Source organism: Nomascus leucogenys, chromosome 6, assembly GCF_006542625.1.
Source record: "Nomascus leucogenys isolate Asia chromosome 6, Asia_NLE_v1, whole genome shotgun sequence".
Classification (NCBI taxonomy): domain Eukaryota; kingdom Metazoa; phylum Chordata; class Mammalia; order Primates; family Hylobatidae; genus Nomascus; species Nomascus leucogenys.
In genome coordinates this window covers 35,812,952-35,834,943 of record NC_044386.1, presented here as the reverse complement: position 1 = coordinate 35,834,943, position 21,992 = coordinate 35,812,952, and the positions used below count along the sequence as shown (strand labels likewise).

Below are 21,992 nucleotides of genomic sequence, written 5' to 3'. Positions count from 1 at the left end.
TTTCTTTCAGGGAAATGTCGGCTCATCAAATTGGGGTCTCAATTTGCTACAGGAAGAAAACGTGATTCCAGATATACTAAAACTTGCAAAACAGTGTGAAGTTCTTTCCATCAGAGGGTAGGTCATTTAACTCAGAAATCTTTCTAATGTAGACATTGTTATTCACAAATGGATGTTAGGGGAAAGTATTTTATGATTAAGTGCAATGCATAACTGTTAATCCACTGAAAGTTCTAATGATACAAGATTATTAACTGTATTAAGTTAAACATCTAAATGAACTCCTTGTTTACTACTATAATTTGATTTTTATTATGATATTGAAGTTTATCTAGTAGGTAACAGGTAAGGCATAGTGTTGTACAGATATTCCAGTATTCCAGTAGCCCAGCTGTTCCAGATTTATACTAGAAAAGCTAATATATCTTTTTTGCTCATATTGCATTGTGTTCTTTTCATTTTGTTGTAATTACTATTTTTATTGGGAAGGTTTGCTTGTTTTTTATTGCAGCTAATTTATTCCTAACTAGTCTTAATAAGCTTTTTTTTTCCACAAACAAAACCATTTTGGTAGGTTTTAGAGAAAGTTCAAAGTACATAGAGCAAATTAATCTGTGGTTGCTTTAAGAAATCTCAGCTTGGAATTATAACTGTTTTTACTGCATCTTTTATATACAGGACCTGTGTATATGTACTTGGGCTCATAGCTAAAACCAAACAAGGCTGTGATATTCTAAAATGTCACAACTGGGATGCTGTGAGGCATAGTCGCAAACATCTGTGGCCAGTGGTTCCAGATGATGTGGAACAACTCTGTAATGAACTTTCATCTATCCCAAGCACTCTAAGTTTGAACTCAGAGTCAACCAGCTCTAGACATAATAGTGAAAGTGAATCTGTGCCATCGAGTGAGTATCCTGACAGGTTCATATAAAGTTAGCCAATGTTAACATTTATATTTAAATTTTAAAATTTAAATGTATTTGTTACATTTGTAATTTGCTTTTGTCTAAGATAATTATTTGGCAATAATAGCCTCTTGGAGAATGTGTATATTTTCATAACACAGAGTATAATCACCAGCTTACATTGTTCTCTCTCCTTATATTCTAAAGTAGCTTTTGGGAATTCCTACAGTTATGTAATAAGCCATGTGCCAGAAGAACCAGTCCTCCTTTTTTTGACAGAAAATAAACAAATATAATAAGTATTTATTTGTCTACCTTCTTTATTTAATCTTTTTACTCATTTTTCAGATACCAAGATTGTTGAGCCAGAATATATTTTTAACAGATAATATATTCACATCTTCATTTTTGAGAGAAGCACTAAATTTTAAAATAGTGAAATTGTTAAGAGTAACAAAAATAGTTATATATAAAATGACTTGTGGTTTTAAGTCCTGTGCTAAGTGGTGTTAGGTGTACAAAATTTAAGGCATGATTCTTCTTTTTAAGAAGATAGTGTCAGCCTTATCAGACTGTGTATTTCACCAAATCTGAGATGCTATGGATTATGAAATATACCAATATTTTATGTACCACAAAAGAAGAAGAAAGAAAAAGTGCTGCTTATTAAACTAGGACATACTACTATTACAAGATGCATATTGATTCTAGAATCAGATTCTGTGTGAAAATAGAAGGGATTAAATGTGAAAAGTGTACATCTTAGAATTGACAAAATATAGAAATGGTAATGCAGTATGCAAGTTCACTTAGGATTTTCTTTTACCTTCTTTCAAAATATATTTGAAGTATTTGTAATTATTCAACAGAAAAGTTAATAAAAGAAAAATCCTATAGATGTCATTAGGCACTCACTTGGGTTGTGTCTTCTAGTAGAATTGGGCACTAAATTTAATGAGTTTCTTAGTATCTAAGGTACAATGAGAAATAAACATAATTTAAACATGAATTTAAAATGTTACCACTTGGTTCTCTGTAAGTATATTTTAAGATTGGGAATTCATTTCTTACAAGATGAATTTCTCCTGCCTATAGTAATTTAAAGATGAACCACTAGGAATCTGTAGTAATTGAGTAAGCATCCATGGTCAAGTCTCCTTTTTCCCTTTAATTTCATCCTGAATATTTGCAGAATCAAAAGAAACTTCATGTAACCTGTGCCATAGTGGGTCTTATAATAAGTTTTCTTTGGAAATAACGGGAGATTCTCATAAGTTACGTAATTTTACATTTTATTCAAGTCCCAACTCTGGGTTTCAAGAAAGATATTTTCATGTAGCTGAATGGTTTAACCATTTATTTTTAAATTTTTTCCTCTAGATGACTAAAAAAAAATTTCCTGAAATGTCACTAATAGTTATCATGAATTTGTCATTTTATATGTGCTTTTATTAATTGATCCTTCAATCATAGGTATGTTCATATTGGAGGATGACCGGTTTGGCAGCAGCTCTACTAGTACATTTTTCCTTGATATCAACGAAGATACAGAGCCAGCATTTTATGACCGATCTGGACCCATAAAGGATAAAAATTCATTCCCTTTCTTTGCTTCTAGCAAACTTGTGAAGAATCGTATCTTAAATTCACTTACTTTGCCTAACAAAAAACATCGTAGTAGCAGTGATCCAAAAGGAGGGAAATTATCATCTGAAAGTAAGACAAGCAACAGGCGAATCAGAACACTTACGGAGCCCAGTGTTGATTTTAATCATAGTGATGATTTTACACCCATATCCACTGTACAGAAAACATTACAATTAGAGACTTCATTTATGGGGAATAAACACATTGAAGACACTGGTAGTACACCAAGCATTGGAGAAAATGACTTAAAATTCACCAAGAATTTTGGTACAGAGAATCACAGAGAAAATACAAGCCGAGAGAGGTTAGTAGTAGAAAGTTCAACGAGCTCACATATGAAGATACGTAGCCAAAGTTTTAATACAGACACTACAACAAGTGGCATAAGTTCAATGAGCTCAAGTCCTTCACGAGAGACAGTAGGTGTAGATGCTGCAACTATGGACACAGACTGTGGAAGCATGAGTACTGTGGTAAGTACTAAAACTATTAAGACAAGCCACTATTTGACGCCACAGTCTAACCATCTGTCTCTCTCCAAATCAAATTCGGTGTCCCTGGTGCCACCAGGTTCTTCTCATACGCTTCCTAGAAGAGCACAGTCCCTTAAAGCACCCTCTATTGCTACAATTAAAAGTCTAGCAGATTGTAACTTTAGTTACACAAGTTCTAGAGATGCTTTTGGCTATGCTACACTGAAAAGACTACAGCAACAAAGAATGCATCCATCCTTATCTCACTCCGAAGCTTTGGCATCTCCAGCAAAAGATGTGCTATTTACTGATACCATCACCATGAAGGCCAACAGTTTTGAGTCCAGATTAACACCAAGCAGGTGAGCAAATACATGTTTAGAAGTGACCAATAATGGTTGCATTTTAATAGATTTAAATACAAAATGTTAGCCAGATTTTACACTATGTGAGCCTCATAACTGACCTATTATAATTGTTTACTATGGTAGGCTATAAGCTCCTTGTTACCCGATATGACTTGAAATGGATTCTTGCAGCTGCGAGGGGGGAAGAAAATCCTATAGGCCCTGAAAATAAACATACATGCTTTGCAAAGGACATACAAGTCACAAGCTTTTTTTTATTTATTTCTCGCTTCTGCAAGGATCGATTTTAAAAAGAAGCATGTCGGGGGAATCAGGAGCTTAAGACCTACAATAACAAACAACCTTTTCAGGTAGGTCAATTTAAGGCTCCAAAAGTTGACCTCTTTATTATTTTTTTAAAAAGATAACTGAAAATTACAGTGAAATTATTTTCACTTTAAGTAGCTGTGATTATTAAATAGGAACCTAATAAACACTAAATGAATTACTTGGTCCTCATGACTCAGCAGGGATTTCTATACCATATTTAGATTGTATCAAGCTAGTTAAAGTGAACAGTTTAGATTTTACTTGTAAAAGATATACAGTATTTGCTGCAAAAAAATTTTGTACCTATAATTTTTGTGGTTGGACCAAATGCTTCTAAACAACTTTCCTTAGTTTTAAATTATTCATTTACATTTATTTAAGTGGATTAATATATGTTAAGTACTTATATGTCAACAATATATGTTAGAATACTGTAGCACATATTAAGCACTCAATAAAAGTTAGCTATTATTTTTATCATCATCATTGGTAGTTATTTAATGTAATCCGTCTAGCCCTTACATTATTCTTAATAACATTAAGCAGTTTTGTTTCAATAATGCTTAACACATTTAATAGAGGGTTTCCTGGTAGCAGAAGATGAATTATGTACCCTTACAGGATTTAAGAATTTGTGCAGCAATGTCTCATCTATCTGGAACTCACTAGCTTTGGCAACTTTGTCCAGGACAAAGCCAGGGAAACTTCTCAACAGCTCACTGTTACAAATCTATGCATTAAAGTTCATGAATTTTGAAAATTCCTAAGCCTCAGTTACCTCATCTGGTGGAGATTGCACTAGATCAGTGGTTGTAAACTTTTGTATTGTTGTTTTTTAAGCAGAGAAATTATTTTTTCACATAAAGATTTCTGTGGAAACCCAATAGGTAGATAGAAAGGGAGCTATACTAGTTGAAATAGGAATTGGGAAGGGGAATAATCCAATAATTGTTTTCCTCCCACTCCAGTAATCCTTGAAGAGTTTTATGGAATCAAAGAAATGTAACAGATTACAGTTTGAAAGAGCGTTTTTTGGGTGGAAATAAGGAGCATGGTTTTTGCTATGATAATCTTAATAGCTACTACTATTTAGAAAGCATTTATTTTGTGTGTTTTACGAAATAATTTTGATTTAATATTAGGCTACATTTGTACATTTTAAAGACTTGGTTTTCCAAACAAAAATATCTTCATATAAATGTATATAAATGTGGAACCTTGCATAGTGCCTTGTATATATACAGCAGATACCAAGTAAATATTTTAGCATGTCTGTTGCATAAGTAAGAATCTGTATGAGAAACATGTATCTTATGGAAATGTCAGTGTATCATATTTGTTATGGAATCTGTAGTAGTAAGGAGTACATTGTGGAAATATCAGTGCTTTTTACAAGGATATCTCTTGTCATAAATGACCATTTTGCTCGTGTCTGTCTTGTGTGCTACATAAATCTTATGTTGATAACGAAGTCATTAAGGTAATTATCACACAAATAATGATATGTAATCTCATTTTTTATAAATATAATATTAAATAGAGTTAATACCCATATCCTTACTTACATAAATACCAAATCTAGTAGTCTCAAGTGATTATGAAGATAGTCCTTGGACCATGCTCTGACTGTTGAGGTCAGTTTCTTTTTTTACTTCTAGATGTTGAAAGTTATTCTAATTGCCCACCTTTTCACCTTTACCTGAGAGACCGTAACAGTTGTTTTTGGTAACTATCAACATTACTGGTGACCTTTTTACATAGCAGTCTATAACAGCTAATATTTTAAAGTGTTTATGTGTTCCCAGTAAACAAGATGACACTGCTTAATACATGACTAGCTACTTGTCTTTTATGAAGGTAGGAATATATGTTATTTCTTCATATGATTAAAATTACAGATCAAGAAACTAATGCAGGTGGTTTTTTTATGGTTTTATAGGTTCATGAAAGCCTTAAGTTATGCATCATTAGATAAAGAAGATTTATTGAGTCCTATTAATCAAAATACCCTGCAACGATCCTCCTCAGTGCGGTCCATGGTGTCCAGTGCCACATATGGGGGTTCAGATGATTACATTGGTCTTGCTCTCCCAGTGGATATAAATGATATATTCCAGGTATTATCATACATTTTATTGTTTTCCTATGAGTTGGTTTCCTATTTTTTTCGTATTCTGTAACTGCTTTCTAGAAATCATAATTTAGAGTGGGCACCAGTTTGGGGCAGCATGATTTTTAAGACCGTTTTGTTTAAAGAAACTTTACGATTAAAATTATTTTGCCCTTTTCAACTACTCTGTACTCTTTTATTTAGTCCTTAGAACATTATCCTTCCCTCTCTTCCCATATTAAATCAGTATCTCATTTGATTTCTTTATCCATATATTCTCTGTAGAAATTTATGAAATTTCTAACTTGTTTTTTAGTCACATTTAACTTATACCTCATTTTTAAATCCTCATTCCTATTTATCCCATAAAAGGTAGCCACATGTGGTACCCAGTAATCTAAGGTGATCCTAATCCCAGGAGATACCCACAGATCTCTAGATGGTATATAGTACTAAAGAACACATTTTCTTAGAAGTTTAAAGACATTTTAGATAAACACTAAAATAAAGTCCATTTAGTCACTAAGAATATAATAAGGACTTTTTGGGTTATTTTGTTAAGTTTTGGTAGTTGAACCTTCAGTAAACTCGATTATAGGTTCATATACTATGGTAATTCTATTTTAATTTTATTTTGTTTAATTTTGCCAGTTTTCATAAAGTGGGCTTATTTTTATAGCAGGACTTACCATGGTTTATATCTTTTTTAGGTAAAGGATATTCCCTATTTTCAGACAAAAAACATACCACCACATGATGATCGAGGTGCAAGAGCATTTGCCCATGATGCAGGAGGTAATGCATTGTGCTTTGTACTTGTGAGATGCCTCTTTATATTAAAAAGAAAACTCTTAGTTCTTTCTAATAGGATAACACTAAAAATTTAGGAAGACTCACTTTTGGATCAACTTTAAAATTATACCAAAACAATTGTTAAAGTCAGCTTAAAATTAAACCACATTTTTGTGTATATGTGAGGGACTTAGTGTTTTCAATGAAGTACTCAACCTTTCAAGGAAATAAAAACCAAATTAGTTGTTTCTGTTTTTTAAAAGTAGCACATGAACAATGTATAACACTAATCCTCATAGATCCAGGAAATAGCTGTTTGTTTAGAGTAAGGAGAGAGAAATGTACTTACAAAATACACGGTCTTTCTTTGTTTCGAACTGTTATATTTTAATATGTAAATATAAGCCACAGGTTTTATAGCTTTATATTCTTAATGACTTTTTAAACAAATGCCTCTTTATACTTAGAATTATTACATATCTTTAGGCAAATATTGACGATAATTGAAATGATGTATTATATAATCTCAATTTTCCATTTTGTATTTAAAACACTATATTAAAATAACAAACATCTGCTGGCTTTCCTTATTTTTATAATTTAAAGCAAATTATTCTTTTTTTCTTTCCAGTTAGATTTTGAGTCATAAAATGTGCTTTAGCTTTCTTTAAAATTTCACGTAATTTAAGTTACCTTGAAAAGTATTATCTTTATTGGATTATGTTTTATATTTACTTATGCACAGGTCTTCCATCTGGAACTGGAGGTCTTGTAAAAAATTCTTTTCACTTGCTACGACAGCAGATGAGTCTTACGGAAATAATGAATTCAATCCATTCAGATGCCTCTCTGTTTTTAGAAAGTACAGAAGACACTGGACTACAGGAACATACGGATGATAACTGCCTTTATTGTGTCTGTATTGAAATTCTGGGTTTCCAGCCCAGCAACCAACTGAGTGCAATATGTAGTCATTCAGGTAAGTGATCATGTCCCACATTCAGAAAAACCTAGTGATGACTAAAAGTTCTCTGGTTTACTTTTCCAAATTTCTTTTTGGTATTCTAATTCAGAGTTTCCCAGCTGGTGAGTTGCAGCACAATGATATGCCAAATTATGTTATGCTGAGATGCTGATCCTCTCGCGGTTCCACGTCACAGTGGGGCCTGAGTCTGACAGATCCCTGGACTAGGTCTTTTCCACTGTGAACAGCCCTGTCCAGGCCCTTTGCATGCTATAGTTATTTTCATTTTCTATGAGGAAAAAAGTTTTGGAAGTGTTTGGTATATTGCACACAATTAGAGAAGATGTTATTTTATATTATTTCTTTTTAGTATGCAATGTAAGCACAGGAATTAAGCCGTTATGGTGCTTTAATTGAAATAATTATTTTTTTCTTCAGACTTTCAAGATATTCCATATTCTGATTGGTGTGAGCAGACTATCCATAATCCCTTAGAAGTGGTTCCCTCTAAGTTTTCGGGGATTTCTGGATGCAGTGATGGGGTGTCTCAAGAAGGCTCAGCTAGCAGCACCAAAAGCACAGAATTGTTACTAGGTGAGTCTTCAGATTCAAATCCAATCACTGTTAGTAAAACTGTTCTTACTAGTTGGTTGTTTTGTTTTTTGTAAATACTATAAATTAAAGTTGTCTCAAAACAATAATAACGTCCATTTTAGTGAAGCAATTTAACACTGTTAAATATTGCACCTGTATCACCCACTGACATAGAGCCTCTTAGCTATCTGCTTTTATTAGAGTTTTGCTCCCAAAATGATTGGCAGATCATATATAATTGATCTCTAGGTCTTTAGGTGAAGGTTAAAAATAAATTTCATGAGTTTTAATCATTTTTGTTGTGATATAGCTAATATTTAACTTCTCCCTCCCTGAAATCTTTTCAGGTGTTAAAACAATTCCAGATGATACACCAATGTGCCGTATACTCCTTCGCAAAGAAGTTCTAAGATTAGTCATTAATTTGAGTAGTTCAGTTTCAACTAAATGTCATGAGACTGGGCTTTTAACGTGAGTAAACTATGTGCATAAGTATTATTTGTTTATTCTGTTTTTTAAGTTGAGAAAAGATACTTGAAATACTTCAAAAGTTAGGCTAGTTAACTTACATCAGTAGCTCTAAACTGCATTGCATACCTGTGTGAGGCTAGATTTTCTTTAATACTTCAGCCAGAACAACATATGGCAACAGATTGAATGTAGAAGCAAGTATGAGAATCCAGCTATCTTCTATTAAGCCAGACTTTTGAAGAGATCTGCAAAAAATGTAAAATAATGTCACTCTTCTCACTTTTTTACTTTTGGAAAATGGTTATTTTTATTAAAATATATGTTAACATGTAATGGATTTATTTTTAAAATAAATTAATGCATGTTAGGAAATTCTCTCAGTTTAATTTCTAATATAGTAGTTAATGGTGGCTATAACCCACACAAAAATAAGCTTTTTCGGGTCCTCAGTAATTTTTAAGAAAGTAAGTCCTGAGACCAAAAAGTTTGAGGAAAGTGGGCTTACATGTAACAAGTCATATTTTCTTGGTTTAATTTTTTTCTTTTTATTTAAAGCAGTGTTTCTCAAAAGAAATGCACCTCAGGGTCTCCCGTAGGGCTTTTTTTTTTTTTTTTTTTTTTTTTTGAGATGGAGTCTTGCGCTGTCACCCAGGCTAGAGTGCAGTGGTGCGATCTCAGCTCACTGCAACCTCTGCCTCCCGGGTTCAAGCGATCCTCCTGCCTCAGCCTCCCGAGTAGCTGGGATTGCAGGTGTGTACCACCACACCTAGCTTATTTTTGTATTTTTAGTAGAAACAGAGTTTCGCCAGGTTAGCCAGGTTGGTCTCAAACTCCTGACCTCAGGTGATCGCCTGTCTCGGCCTCCCAAAGTGCTGGGATTACAGGCATGAGCCACCATGCCCGGCCAGCTGTAGGGCTTTTTTAATGGGTGATACAGGTATTGGGGTCCTACATAGGTATCAGGGTCCCACAGCAGACCTCTGGGCCGGGAGCTCTGGGAGCGGGCCCTTAACTGGTCACCCACCCAACTCCCAGCTGATTCTGAGGTGCTCTCCTAGCTAAAAGCTGCTATTTGAAGTATCCAAAGAAACAGCCCAGTCAGGGATGTTAATAACTTAACTTTAAAGATGTATTTCTATTTTAAAACTTAATTTTGAACATATTTTAATCATCCTAGGCTGATAAATATATTTTGCAATTTCTCATGCCAATGAAAAAAATGCTTCAACTTTACAAGAAGTATTCAGGTTTTGATAATCATTTTTTAAAAAACCCAAACTCAGAATGTCTCAGTGTGTGACAGGAATATTTAATATTTTATATTCTCAAGTCATCACCCCAAGTATGCCATCTAATCCATATCTGTAGGGAAATCTATTTTTAAAGTAAGTGATACCTTGGAGGAAAAATAGATACATCATGATTACAGTTTTCATCACACCATAATCTTTTATTTTAGAATTAAGGAGAAGTATCCTCAAACATTTGATGACATATGCCTTTACTCTGAGGTTTCCCATTTGCTGTCACACTGCACATTCAGACTTCCGTGTCGGAGGTTCATACAAGAATTATTTCAAGATGTACAGTTTCTACAAGTAAGTATGATTAGTACTTCTCAAATTTATCTTCCAAGAATAATTCTGTGTTTGAATTGAACTAAAATACAGATTATAGCTGGGTGCGGTGATTCATGCCTACAATCCCAGCACTTCGTGGGGTCAACGTGGGAGAATTGCTTGAGCCCAGGAATTCAAGACCAGCCTGGGCAACACAGTGAGACTGTGTCACTACAAATTTTTTTTTTTTTTTTTAATTAGCCGAGGTTGGTGGCATGTGCCTGTATTCCCAGCTACTTGGGAGGCTGAGGTGGGAGGATCATAAGAGCCCAGGAATCAGAGGTTGCAATGAACAAAGATGGCAACATTGCGCTGCATCCTGAGAAGACTGAGCAAGACCCTATCTCAAAAAAAAAAAAAAAATTAGATATTTATATAAATGTGTTATATCATCTATTTTTATGAAAGTCATTAATGATACACCATTATTCCCCTAGATGCATGAAGAAGCTGAGGCTGTGTTGGCAACACCACCAAAGCAACCTATAGTTGATACATCTGCTGAATCCTGACCTCATATTTATGATGGATATAGATATATACTATATATATTCATATTTGTGGATTTCCTGAAAGCCTCAGAAAATATGACTGACTAGGCAGCAAAGACAGGAGTATCTTCTGTACACTGTTCCGCAGTTACTGGTACATGAACAGTTGGAACTGCTGACTTTCCTAACCAAAACAACTTCCTGCTCTCTTTTGTTGAGCCTTTTGAGGGGTTCATAATTCATTACCACAGTTTTAAGAGTTTTAGTTACCATTGTATGCAAGAGCCAAGCACTGAATACCTACATAAGTTTTCTATTTTTTTCATTTTAAAAGCATAATGAAGTGGAACAATAATGGGATATGCAGAAGCACCCTTCACAAGTTATTTCTGAATTATTTTTAGGGTAAATATACAGATGCCTTGTTTGTTAACTAATTTGTGGAAAGCAGGAATCAGTGTCTCTAAGGCTGCATCCTGTTACCACAATGGGGTGTGCTATAACTGCTGGTATTAGAGAGGGAACTTTGGCCCTTTCACGTTTTTCTTAATGTTTGTAACACTACTTCAGAGGTTTACAACCTCAAAGCAAAAGAAGAGCCTCAGCAACCCGGGACTTATAAGTTATTTTTATGTTACTAGACTTCCATAAAGATTCTTGTTTTCCAACTCTTCATTTTGTTGCAATGTGTTATTACAGGATATATGAACCAATTAAGGTTTTTCACTACAGTTCTTGAATAAAATTTAAAAATCATTTTTTATTTTAATTAAAAATATTTCCCATTTATAGAATGCATATATTTGCAATGGACTTCCACTTTCATCAATTTTCCATCTCATCGCTTTAAACAGGAACTTGAACAAGCACTGTTAGTTTAGACCTAAAGGATAGGAAAGCATTAAATAATACTTTGGATCTCCTGAGGAAAAGATAAGTTTGCTTGCAATTTACACATTCCATGGGGAAAGAAGAGCCATATTTCCTTAAAAAAATCATTAATAAAGCTTGTTATTAAGAAAAATTGTAGTGAAAAGCCTTAAGTACCAAATTTTAAAGCAGCAGTAACTTAATTTTTATATCAGTGTTTTTGTTTTGCACAAACTAAATGCAGTGGTAGGTGGGTTTATGAGTGTATTAATTGCCTTTATCCATTTGTGAAGTTAAGTTGATGAGGGCAAGGTTTTTGTTTGTTTAATTTGTATATGTCTAAAGGTATTTGGAACTTTTTACAGGAATTAAACATATATGCAAATTTGTATATAAAAATAGCATGGCCATCATTTGAATGCTTGTAAATGAAAGGATTATCTTTTTTGAGATCTATATATAAATAGAAATAGAAAATCCAGCTGGACTGATTAGGATTCTTTTTTAATTCATTTGTGTATAACATTTTTATTACAATTACACATCAGTTTTGACACAGTCATAGCAACATTAATATTTTCCCATGATGCAGATCCTTTTTGTAAATGGGCTTGTTCTTTGAGATCTCTGTAAAGAACCCTGTGAACTAGAAAACATAACTCACAGAGATACTTTTTTAAAAAATTTATTTACTGGCACTGAAAGTTCCAGTTGGGATGAAGCATTTCATCTCACTTCATAACACCTCTTTGACTGCACTTCAGTGAATTGTTCTTATGTGCACTGTGTAGCAACTTACATTATAACAAAGCAGATAAGGGCTGTAAGCTGCTGCTTATGTTGAAAAGTGGTTCTTCAGATTTTCTCTCATAAAATCCAATTGAAGATAATTTTTTTATACTTTATCACTGAACCCAAGTGTTTATTTAAATGTCAACAGTACTTCTAAGAACGTTGCCTGTCATCGTGGTCTTTGGTCTTGGATAACTAAACTGCCTTTCCAGAGAACCAAATGTCAGAGTTACTAGACCAAATAGTGGTTAAAACCTCCAAAGGAAGTAATGTAGTAATCTTACTTATAATGGGATTAACATATTTTAGACATTCATTTTAAACACTACCTCAGTTAATATAGAGTATAAAATCTGTGGTTTAATCCCTCAAAAGTTAACAGTAATTTTTTTTTTCCTCTTACACACACACACACACACCCACCCACCCTCCCCCACCATCACTATCCCTGTACCCCCACCTTGGTCATCTATCCTGAAATAAGGCTTAGTTAGTATTGGCCTGAATGTTTTGTGTTTTTTTTTTTTTACTGTTACTTTGAAAAATATGTATGTATACCTTATCATATCTGCCTGTATCACTTACTTTGGGGAGATACTCAGAGCTTTGTGGTTATCAGTATACTAAAAAAAAAAAAAAAAAAAAAAAAAAAAAAGTCTATGCTTATATTTATAGTGCTATTTGGTTTCTCCATGATTTCACTGACAGGTCTAATACATTTTCTTTGAGTACTTGTTTGTAAAAAGTAGACTTTATGGTGAAAAATACATGCAGTGCCAAGTGATTAACTTAGGTGTTTGAAAATATTAAATTATAGCAGAAGAGGTTAGGAATGATATCAGCAGTAATAGAAATAATTGAGAAAATCATCTATAAATAATAGATATTACAGACTATAGAATACCAAAATAATGTCAATACTGTAGTTTTTAAAGATTTTAGGATTAATCTTAGTCCATATAAATTTGTACTATTGGTAATTATTGAATAATTGGGAGGAATCTGGGCAATTGTGCTGGTTGTAAACTGTGAATTTCTAATCATAAAGTGAATTGTTATTTCTAATTGAACTTTTTTCAAGAACAGATTTCAGCCTAAGTAAATACTGATAAATAAGGAAATTAGAAATTTAGTATTCATAATTAAATATGCTCTAAAATTTCTTATACTTTTATTTCCTGTTTATTCTTAGGTAGATTGGAAGGGGGAAACAGTCTGTTCTTCCTAATTAAAATTCTTCTAATAACGATTAGTAGAATAAGGACATTCTATATGACAGTGACATTAAAAGAGGCTCTTTGGAAGTATATACATTATTATAATGTGTACAAGTCGTTTTGAAATGACAACTTTAATGGGTTTCAGCTCTTTTATCTAGAGCTCGAGATAATTAAAGCTGAGTTTTTCAGGGCATATCACAACAGCAAAGTGTTCAACAGTGGGATATCAATGCTTATTTAGATTTTCCTACTGCTATTTATATAAAATGTTATTTCATTCCATTCAGAGGATGCCTTTTATCCCCACATTAAAGCACAGATCATTAAGCAATAAAAACCAAATTGTCTGTCATTCAAATTATAACTACAGTTATTTTTGCATGGTAAGAGTGAGGTGCTAATTTTGTGTGAGATGAACTTTGTAAACTACTTTGGGAAATGTTCTTTGGAAGTAAGGTTTTTTCCCCTTTAGTCTTATGCTTCCACTTTTGTCTCAGATTCACAATACATTAAAACATGGGGAAAAAAGAAAAGGTAAAATTGAGAGACTTTTGTTAGAGGAGCTATTTGGAATGAACCAACATTTCAGATTTTCCAAAATGTAAGTTAGGAAAAGTCTCCATTGTCTCTGCATTAACAAAATACACTGTTACTATCTTAATCTCAAGAGTGTCATTACAGTAAGAATCTCATTTAAACGCATACCAGTGAAATTAATAGCAGTGCTTATCAAAGAACACTGAAATCTGTGAGAATCTTTCTAGGAGCGTTCTTTTCTTCTTTTAGTTCCAAGTTCCAGGGTATTTTTCATTCCTAGTAGGTTTATATGACTCACAGAATGTGGACTTTTTTCCTGTTTGGAGTATTTTTGTAATGTAAGTATCGGATAGCTACACCACAGCATGCACAAATTGCACATTTTGTTTTACTTTATAGAATATTTAATTTCAAAAATATAATTTATGCCAAAAAAGCATACCTTTCAATTTTGCTACTTGGTTGATTTAGCACAAAATGCAAAGTCTTGGGGCAGAGAGGGGGAGTGAGAAAAATTTTATAGGTAATTGTTACAAAAATGCCTGTCAGAAACCCTAAAGCTGCATTGTAAAACAAATGATGTAAATGACTTTTGAAAAGTGGTAAGGAATTGTGAAAAAATCTCAGACTTAATGCTCTCTAACCACATGATTTTCTTTTTTATTTAGTAATACGCTGCTACATATTTGGAGGTTCTGGTGTTTGTAGGTCACTGAACAGACATTGAAATCTGATTTATATTGTATAACTGTAACATAGAAAGAAAAAGTATTTATATTTTTTCTGTAAGAATATTTGAGTTGTGTATAATTTAAATAAGATTTGTCCCCAAATGGTTTTGCTCACTTTGATTTTTTTTGTTGTGATTTTCTTGTTTTTGTATAATGTGTATAGTTTATGTCAAGGGCATTAAAAGCCTCCTGAAGCATAATCTTATCAAAGGGATACATTGTTAATAAAATGTACTTAAAATTCTTAAACTTTGTCATTGTTTTATTTGAAATCTTAAAATCATCAGTGGTCATATGGCCTTGATTTGAGTCCTGTAATGCTGATGCTGACACACGTGACTCAAAGCAAAAGTGACTTTTAGGTACCACAGACATGTAGAGTGGCTGTTACAAATATTTTAAAGTAATACTCTTCTTAAACAGTTCATAATTAAACATCTTTGTAGTTTTTTAAATATCTAAAGGGATTTGGAAAATGGGTCAGTCTTTAGATAGAACAGCTCTGAATTTTTTGAGGAAATAATGTACAATATGAGTGATGATGATATGACAGTGGTGACTTCTCTGTGGAAGGTGTTTGATTTCTCACGCATAAACTGCCCTGATTGGATAAGCTTACCTACAGCTACCTACTGGCGAAAGAGAATACCACAGAAATTACCAATTCTGGAGGATAAAGTTGAGTGTCAAAGCTGGGGTCTGTTAATAAGATATGGTAAAATGTATGTCCCACTTCAAGAAATTTTGTTTTGGATAGTTTGGCAAATTTCTGTATATCATTTTTCCCAATGTCTTCCACTGTATATGTCATTGAAAATATAGTTGGCCCCTTGGCCAGGCGCAGTGGCTCACACCTGTAATCCCAGCACTTTGGGAGGCCAAGGCAGGAGGATCACGAGGTCAGGAGATGAAGACCATCCTGGCTAACACAGTGAAACCCCGTCTCTACTAAAAATACAAAAAAATCAGCCGGGCGTGGTGGCCGGCGCCTGTAGTCCTAGCTACTCAGGAGGCCGAGGCAGGAGAATGGCGTGAACCTGGGAGGCGGAGCTTGCAGTGAGCCAAGATCGCGCCACTGCACTCCAGCCTGGGCGACAGAGCCAGAGTCCGTCTCAAAAAAAAAAAGGTAGTTGGCCCCAAAATAAACTAAAAAGCATACTTAGAAATTCATCATGCCACTGATCTTTTAAAAAAGTCCTAATGTAGCTGAACTTGGAAAATATTGTTTCATTTTTAAAACTTTAGCATATAAAATACTCAAAAATACAGTACTCCTTCGGTATTGATTTTAAGAAACTAGAATATACTAAAACTTTCCTTAATGCCTAGAGGAATGAAACAACTATGCTTTCAAATTGAATATACCTATTGTGTTGTAAACATTTTAACTGAAAGTTCTGAAAACTGTCTTCTACTGTTTCTTCCAGAGTTTTAAAAGTTCTACTTTATGCAGTGCTTTAACATGCTTTGTAAATTATTTGAGATGAAGGCTTATCTTTCAACAGAACTCTTAGAAGTGTTAATAAGATATTAAGTCTTGACATTCTTAATACACATTCTAGTAGGTAACAAGGTTGACCCTAATTAGTATGGGTTAGGTGTTTGGATATAGGAAGCGTTTCAGCAGTCGTACTGTTGTGTGAAGAGGTCCCAACTCCCATCTTGAATTGTTGAGGTCCCCCCCACACAGGTGAGGACTGTGCACAGGCTGATGCAGGATGTAAAGGCCATTTATGCCAGTCCCATCCACCACCCGAATATCCTGATATATTTTAAGGAATTGTTACTGTGACTTTAGGTGCAATTTTAACAATATTGTGACTATTAGAAAAAGTAGAGCTTATTTAGAGAACTCAGATATTTACATGAAATCACGATATCATGATTTGCTTCAAAACAATGTGAGGAGAAAGTGAACAGGGTTGTGGATGGAGCTCAGTCATGGGTCGTGACCATTGGGGCTAGTGATGATACATAGTGGTTTATTAAACTATTCTACTTTTGTGTATACTTGAAATTCTCCATTTTTCTGGCACATGAATATGTATTTCAAAGTTTCTGAATAGCACTTCCTAAAGCCATGTTAAGATGATGGCATATAGTATTGAAAACTGAGGTTTTGAACATGAATTTATTTGGTTATGACCACTGGAGACGAAATGTTTACAGCCAAGACTACAGGTCATAGTGATATTATGAAGACAAATGTTACAGAGCCCAGCATTTCCTATTGGCATGTTGTTATATTTCAGAAAGACTTCATTTGATTTAGGCGAGTGATTCTCGAAGTTTAGTGTGTAGATGAATGTCTGGGAACTGACAAAAAATAGATTCCAGGTCCATGCCCCAAAGAAAGATTCTGATTAAGAGGTTTGTAGTCATATCCAGGAATTTACATTTTTATTTAGTAAGTTCACGAGGTGATGTATCATCTAAATTGAGTAATTACTAGATTTTCATTTTATTGAGGGAGATAAAACACAATGTGATGATGAAATATTTTAAGGTTTATTTCAATAGCAAAAATGACTTCAAGGTTTTGTGTGAATTATTTTTTAAACAAAACTATATGAAAAATGCACAAACCAGTCATCAATGTCATTGACATTTTCGTGAAGTTTCAAATGAAAAATATAATCCCATCATCATAACAATGGTACATAAATAAATAAATGCTGACAATACTGGCCCTAAAGTCTAACACAACTGTTAAACTAATCAATCGGGATACCGCTTTCTACCACGTGAGGAGCACATAATCAATGTTTCCAGCAGAAAGCAAGTACTGGTTTGTGTAGGTTTATTTAGGCCAGTTGACAGCCACGTTATTTTGAGGTGTGGCTACTTGTTTCTCTTCATAGTGTTGAATGGCACAGTGCAAGGCATTGGGCACCAGAGGCATAAGCACAGGCAGAGCCATTTCCACCATGCTGACGGCGGGCAAGAAGACAAAAAGGAACCCCTTTCGTGCTTGTTTAGAAATGTGACGGCTAGGCGCAGTGGCTCACACCTGTAATCCCAATATTTTGGGAGGCCAAGGCAGGCAGATCACCCGACGTCAGGAGTTCGAGACCAGCCTGACCAACATGGTGAAACCCCCGTCTCTACTAAAGATACAAAATTAGCTGGGTGTGGTTGGTGCATGCCTGTAATCCCAGCTACTCGGGAGGCTGAGGCAGCAGAATTGCTTGACCCTGGAAGGCGGAGGTTGCAGTGAGCCAAGGCTGCACCATTGCACTCCAGCCTGGGCAACAAGAGCGAAATTCCGTCTCAAAAAATAAAAGTAAAATAAATGTGACAATGTGACAAATGGGCTGGGCATGGTGGCTCACACCTGTAATCCCAGCCCTTGGGGAAGCCGAGGCAGGTGGATCACCTGAGGTCAGGAGTTTGAGACCAGCCTGGCCAACATGGTAAAACCCAATCTCTACTAAAACTATAAAAACTAGTCAGGTGTGGTAGCATGCACCTGGAGTCCTAGGTGCTCCGGAGGCTGGGGCAGGAGAACTGTTTGAATCCAGGAGGCGGAAGCGGCAGTGAGCTGAGATTGCACCAAAAGAACCAATAAGTACTAAAATACCAGTTGCGTACCAGGTGCTTTGCATATATTGGTTTGGAATATATTGGTTCAGAGGAGACAAAGTTGCTCCAGAGCCAACACGGAATTTCCCACTCCATAGAACTTTTTAGTTATATCTAAATTATGTCCAACAATGAGGTTTCATTTTACTATTTTAGCATAATATGAATATAAATGTGACTGAGAGTTATCTTGACCCAGACAACCTACTGCAGAGTCCAAAGGATGCTAAGTGAAAACAGGTCATTTATATATAGTTCTTGAAAGAAAAGAGGAACCAAAAACTGTGAATGGAATTATGTGATATACTTTCCTTTTTATGTTCTGGGGTAGTCATAAAAAATGATGGTAGGATACTGATGTCTATGGAGCAGAAGTACAACTGACAGCAAGTCAGAAGTTACTTGCCAATCCCATTCTTTCCCTGTAGTAAGCTTGACAGAAGAATTGTGGAAATCTTGTTGATTCATCACACATTTTACGTATTAGATTAGATCTATGCCCCCCGCCCCCACCCACAGAGTTAATTTTACTGTGTCAGTGAACTACAGATTCTTATCCCTTCAAGGTAAGTCTAAAATCTGTTTTGGCCTCAAACACCTGTGAGTTTTTTATAAAACACGCTCAGTAAATTTACATTGACCATCTATGCTATAGTAATGTCTCCTGTGGCCTTTATTAAAGCCTTCAATATAATAATTGCTGTTAATGGAAATATTTCCTCAGTAAAAACTGAACTTCTAGGACCACAGCCACCGTGTACAGTACTGAGTGGGAGTCTGTAGAGTGGTTAATGCATATTCGTATGTCAAGCTCAAGTCTCCTGTTCTAAAGGCGAGCCTGGAACAAACAGCAGGAGGTAAGCACGCTCCCATGATCCTGCCATCTGTAGGGCAAGCCTGCTCCAATGGGGAGTGTTAAGTTCCATAGCTTCTGGCCTTTAACCTAGCCAGACTGTAGTGGTCTTATATAAACCAGACCTGCAAATCGTACTGGGATTAAGGACCAAGGCCACTGGTGATGAGAGGGTGCCAGCTCTGCTCTTCTTAATGTCTGCGTAGCATAAGGTATGAAATCAGCATGCTGGTTAGCGGTAGTGTTCACCTGGATCTAAAAGCGTAATTGAGGAGAGGCTGCTATTCTTGGTCGGCGGAGGCAAGGCAAGACGCAGGGGGACTGCCATTTGCGTTTTATACTCTGAACAGTGTGGTGGCTCTACTGGATTTGTTGGGAGACTGCCCTTGTCTCCAGACATGGGTGAGGCCAACTGGGACACATAATTCAAACTTGTTTCTCCAGCTGGTATTTCTCCCAGGGAGTTCATGTAGTTTTTTTCTAGCGCCTTTAGTACATTTTCAGGTGAGGTCATTAGTCCCAGCATACTTGGGGCTTTTGGGGGTACTGGAACATGGCCACAAGAGCCAGAGTCAGAAGCTGCCTGGTTATAGGTCAAGTTCTCAAAACAGATGCAGGGGCCAGGGCCAGAGTGATTCTTTTCTGTTGGAAGGAGATAAAGGTAGTTAGGCTTAGTCAACTCGGTTTCTGTGAGTGACTTCCTAGTGCCTAGGATCTTTGTCCCTTCTGGCTTGCTTACAACTTCAATAGCATCTGGGATACAGTCACTGACATTCATTACTGTTAGGTGAGGCTTCTCCTAGAAAGGAAACAAAAATATGTAAATATAGACATTTGTGTGCATGCATGCATGCATCAAAGTATATTAAGCATGTGAAATACACTTAGAGCTTCAATGTTGTTCATGTTTCTTCCTGGTCACAAGTAACCTGCAGGTGATGTTGAAAACCAAAAGATTTCCCCTGACAGAAGAAATCAAAGCTCCAATCACCTATTTCATGGCTGTGGGTGCAAAGATGGCTTTTACTATGCTGTATTCTCCTGAGGAGCTCTAGGAAAGTAGGATTCTGACAGCCCCCACTCTGGGTTAGTCCTTAATAGGTACATGGTATACATACAATTTGCCAACATTTACCTTGAATTTTATTAATGACAGGATGCTGCTCTCGTAAGGGTCAGGGATGTCAGGATAACAGGTCTCCTTGATCCTAGAGAAACAAAGTGAAAATGAGACTGAATTTCACAGTACAGTGGACTATTTAAGAGCAAGAACTCTGGAGTCAGATTCCTGGCTTCTAATCCTTGTAACTTAATAAGCAAGTTACTTAATTCTTCCATGCTTTAATTTCTTATTGGCTAAATGGAGATAATTATGGTACTTATAGTGTCCACATGAGGATTAAATGAATTGATTGATAAAGCACTTAGAACACTGCCAAACATACAGTAAGTGAGATATAAATATTAGCTATTGCTGTTGAAAAAACTTTGTGGTCTATTTTAAATGGTGATTAGTTTCCTCATATAGTCACCTGGAAAACAAAATTGTGAAATAAATTACATACTCTCACCCCAGGCTCCTTTGTTCTTTTCCTTTTCTATACATTGTTTCATATTATTCAATGTCATTTCTATCTTACTAAATCTCTTTCCAGACTTTGCCCTTACTCTCTTCTTGGATAAAACCTTGCTCACACACTTACCACTGACTGTTAAAGTAGCACATGACCGTGATGAGCAAGACGCAGAAAACCATGGGCGGTAGGATACGAATCAGCATCCAGGCTGAACGAGGAAAAAGAAAGGGACATTTTTAATAAGTACTTTTCCCTTCCTCAAAGGAATAAAAATAAGTTTATGATTGAGAGTAATTTTACATGTTTATTATTTCTCAAATTATTTATGCAAGTTGTAATATGAATTCTGCCTGACTTCAGGGAAAAAGCCAACCAACCAACTAGCCAACCAACACAGGAAGCCATTTGCCATCAACACAGTGTGACTCAAATTTGTTACTACCTCTTCTGATAGATTGGATCATGACTTGCTGTATTAAAATTATGCTTTTCCACCCCTGCCAAAACTTCATGGTAGTTGAGAATACTTTCCTGCCCCTTGACTTGGGGCTCAGCCATGTGCATTGGCTTGGCCAATGGGCTGTTGGTAGTTGTAATGTAAGTAAGTGCTTTAAATGTGCACGCATACACTGGCTTGCCCTCTTGTGTTCCTCAGCATGAGAAGTGTGTGCCCCAGGTAGCTGCTGCGACTTCAGCCTTAGCCCTGGAATGAAGATGCGTGAAACAAATCTGAACCTGACTGAAGCTTGGAGTCCAGCTTACCCCAGTCTAGATCAGCCAAGTCTCGGCTGACCTGTAAACCCATGAGCATAAAAAGATATATTTGTTCTTGTATGCCACGGAGCTTTTGAGGGTGTTTGTTACACATCAAAAATTGACTAGTGCACTCCTTCTAGTTAGCCTCAGATTACATAAATATGTCTTAATCTGGGAAAATGATTACGTTTATTTCTCCGATATGTCAACTGGTGCTTCATTTATTTCAAATGACCATTGTGAAATTTGTTGGAATCAAAATGCAATCACTAATGGTAGGAAACCCTGACAAATAGAGCTGGGAAGGCCATGCAGATAACAAAAAACA

General features: G+C 35.4%; 2 protein-coding genes across 7 annotated transcripts in view; one reads left to right on the top strand and one right to left on the bottom strand.

The window, feature by feature from the left end:
• Positions 1-15,145, top strand: part of RICTOR (RPTOR independent companion of MTOR complex 2) — a 135,055-nt gene extending 119,910 nt beyond the window's left edge. For 2 of the 6 annotated variants that reach the window (XM_030814005.1, XM_030814011.1), the window contains 11 exons: positions 11-117; positions 679-908; positions 2,382-3,390; positions 3,675-3,746; positions 5,645-5,822; positions 6,526-6,610; positions 7,353-7,586; positions 8,010-8,165; positions 8,513-8,636; positions 10,096-10,234; positions 10,693-15,145. In XM_030814005.1, the coding sequence (XP_030669865.1) occupies positions 11-117; positions 679-908; positions 2,382-3,390; positions 3,675-3,746; positions 5,645-5,822; positions 6,526-6,610; positions 7,353-7,586; positions 8,010-8,165; positions 8,513-8,636; positions 10,096-10,234; positions 10,693-10,767 (2,409 nt within the window). In that variant the 3' untranslated portion in view covers positions 10,768-15,145. The remainder of the gene's footprint in view (positions 1-10; positions 118-678; positions 909-2,381; positions 3,391-3,674; positions 3,747-5,644; positions 5,823-6,525; positions 6,611-7,352; positions 7,587-8,009; positions 8,166-8,512; positions 8,637-10,095; positions 10,235-10,692) is intronic. The other 4 variants (XM_030814007.1, XM_030814008.1, XM_030814009.1 and 1 more) reach the window with 4 other exon arrangements.
• A 2,252-nt stretch (positions 15,146-17,397) lies between these two features.
• OSMR (oncostatin M receptor) overlaps positions 17,398-21,992 on the bottom strand; it is an 87,068-nt gene continuing 82,473 nt past the window's right edge. Inside the window, exons 16-18 of the mRNA XM_012501691.2 lie at positions 21,035-21,116; positions 20,467-20,539; positions 17,398-20,130 (exon numbers count right to left, since the gene is read on the bottom strand). Coding sequence (XP_012357145.2) covers positions 19,564-20,130; positions 20,467-20,539; positions 21,035-21,116 — 722 coding nt within the window. The 3' untranslated portion in view covers positions 17,398-19,563. The remainder of the gene's footprint in view (positions 20,131-20,466; positions 20,540-21,034; positions 21,117-21,992) is intronic.